Source organism: Zophobas morio, unplaced genomic scaffold, assembly GCF_036711695.1.
Source record: "Zophobas morio isolate AGI-343-1 ecotype UQ-CSIRO unplaced genomic scaffold, CSIRO_AGI_Zmor_V1 ptg000017l, whole genome shotgun sequence".
NCBI lineage: Eukaryota > Metazoa > Arthropoda > Insecta > Coleoptera > Tenebrionidae > Zophobas > Zophobas morio.
The window spans coordinates 2,109,601-2,112,307 of record NW_026972122.1 but is presented as its reverse complement, the minus strand read 5'-3'; the positions used below and the strand labels follow the sequence as shown (position 1 = coordinate 2,112,307).

The 2,707-nt window shown below is 35.5% G+C and overlaps 1 protein-coding gene across 1 annotated transcript; it reads right to left on the bottom strand.

Annotated features, from left to right (window-relative positions):
* Positions 1-208: 208 nt before the first annotated feature.
* LOC135130580 (putative uncharacterized protein DDB_G0294196) lies at positions 209-1,463 on the bottom strand. The gene is made up of 3 exons (XM_064057983.1): positions 1,401-1,463; positions 672-1,308; positions 209-318 (listed from the first exon to the last, which is right to left on the bottom strand). The coding sequence occupies exons 1-3, from the start codon at positions 1,461-1,463 to the stop codon at positions 209-211; spliced, it is 810 nt and encodes a 269-aa protein (XP_063914053.1).
* Between the last annotated feature and the right edge of the window lie 1,244 nt (positions 1,464-2,707).

The following is a 2,707-nucleotide window of genomic DNA, read 5'->3' as shown; positions in this document are numbered from 1 at the left end:
TTACCATCTCTACAAGCTACCTCTCTAAATACTAACAGCGATACCATTCCCAAGGAGAACATGGACTTTTGTTTAAGAAATGCTCGTGTATGGTTTGTCACAATATTCCTGATATTATCGATACATCGATCCCACTACAGTATAAACAAGAATTTGTCTTAAGAAACAAAAGCCGCTGCAAGTCACCTAATTACACCATTATTGACGATTATAGTGGTTCCAAAAATTTTAGCGAAAATGCTACAGGATATTGTTTGGCAAAACCATTGATTTGGATATATACTTCCGCAGGAGCACACACACACACACACACACTCACTTACACACACACACACACACACACACACACACACACACACATCGGCCTGGATAATTTTTCGAAAGTCGCTGCGTAAAAATTTTTTCGTAAAAAAAAAAAAGATCATTGAAATAGGAATCGAATTAGCCCAACATGCAACACTTAAAAAAAAAAAACAAGCGAAATAAAATACTTATATTATTTATTGATATATAAATATTACTATTACAATACAAGCACCACTATCACTACTAATTCTACTACTAAAACATTTCAACACTTTTAACGCTACTAACACTACTACTGACACTATGAGATTATATACATTTTATTTTTACATATAGTTTCTTTAATTTGTCGGATTTTTGAATACTTTTTTTCATTTCGTTTTCTGCACCCCGCAATTCACTTTGTTCTTCCACTAACTGTCTTTGGAGAGTTGCAATTTGATTTGCTAATTTTTTAATGTTTTTTTTGCACTTTTTTTGTTTTTGCACTAGTTCCCTTTGTCGCGTATTATGTCTGTCCTGCGCTGCCCTACACTTCCACTTAAAATTATACAATAATGTAGATGCATTGTCTTCGTCTTCGAATTCATCACCCGAATCATCAGGTGCAGCAGGATGAGGTGTATCAGGGGCAGGTGTTGGTTGAGACGTCGGTGGTGATGGTGATTTGCGGACCGGTTGTTGCTGCTCCTCCTGCTGCTGTTGCTGCTGCTCCTGCTCCTGCTCCTGCTGCTCTTGCTGCTCTCTCTGCCTCTGTTCGTCTTCCTCCGTAACTCCGTAAACATTACGAAGGAAAGACAAGCTTTTTCCGTGCGCCTCTAACCCCTCAAACAGTGAGGGCGTCATAGAGACGCACGGCTCCTCCAGCCCTGATATATCTAGCTGGGAAGGTGTCTGGGAGTCTTCCACAGCGGAAGTGGAGGCGTCCTCACTTTTTGTTTTTAGTTTTTCAATTTCTTCCTCAGGTAGATCTGCAAGTCTACGCAGTTTGGGCAAAGGCGGCTGAAAATAAAATAAATACTTATAAACATTTCTACATTTTATGAATATAAAAACATTTTTTTTTTTAAATTAATCAAAAATAAAAAACCTACCTGTATCACTACATCCTGGAGGATGTTAATTTTTGGTTTCTTGAGACTCAAGGAATACTTCATTTTTTTTTTTTTTTTTCAACAATTAGCACTTAACACTAACAGACACAGAATTAAGACAAACAATTACGAGTTCCTATGCAAAATATATAGGAAAAATAATGCAGAATATGCAGAAAATAAATGGCGAAGAAGGGTGAAATGTCAAATCAGCAGTTTTACATGTCCATATATGGTCATTTAAAGATTGATTGCAATGAAGTAGGAGGGTGAAATGTCAAATCAGCAGTTTTTTCATGTCCATATATGGTCATTTAATAATTTATTGCAATTCAGCAATTCTTCAAACTATTTCCGTGTGAATTGCAATTCAGCAATTTTTTGATATTTGGTATATAAAAGTAACTTTTGTAAGCATGTGAGTACAGTTCACACATCAGATATGTTCTCATTAAAAAACACAAGTTTCATTTCTCGCAATCTTGATATATCTTCACTGAATGAAGAAAAACGTCGTATCATTCAAACAGTTGAAAGTTTGTTACATCAAAAATTTCGGTCGTCCAGAACTTTCATGGCTGGGGGATGTGCAGCGTTTCTCTTAGGTCGGACGTCTTCTTATACAGACATCGATATTTACGTCGAAGCAGATGAAAATACACAAAAATGGGCTAAGGATAACTGCGCAGACAATCACATGTCTAAATATGACTATCTTTATCAGTCCAAGTGGCCCTGCTGCTATTTGAAGTTTGATGGATTTATATTTAATATTATTTTTGTTGAACCTCGTCTTCAATTTTCGTTGGAAGCCAGAATTCTATGTATCCTTAAATCGTTCGACTTAACCGCGTGCAAAGTGGCAATACACTTTTCAAGTGGAATAAATCCTGTTCTTGTAGAATGGAAATTAACTGACCTGAACTTCGATAATGTCAAGAAAAAGGATCGCATCATTAAGTATAAGAAAAGAATTGAGAAAAATGAAAAGGAACAACGATTCGATCCCAACAGTTTGTCTATGTTGGCCTATACCGTCGTGGTAGATCATGATGACTCATATCGTGCTGCTGGACAAATACTTTGAAAGATATTTATATAACTTAATATTGTTATGCTGAATCATTGTAGTGTTGATTCCGTTAGATAAATATGTAAGAGGATATTAAATAAAACTCACAAACGTAACTAATTGTTTTATTGAACCAATATGTTTATACATTTTCAAACATTTATTGAACTATTGCATTTGCTACAGTGAGTGAAACAAATTAGTACTAAATAAAGAAACACACACACGCACAATT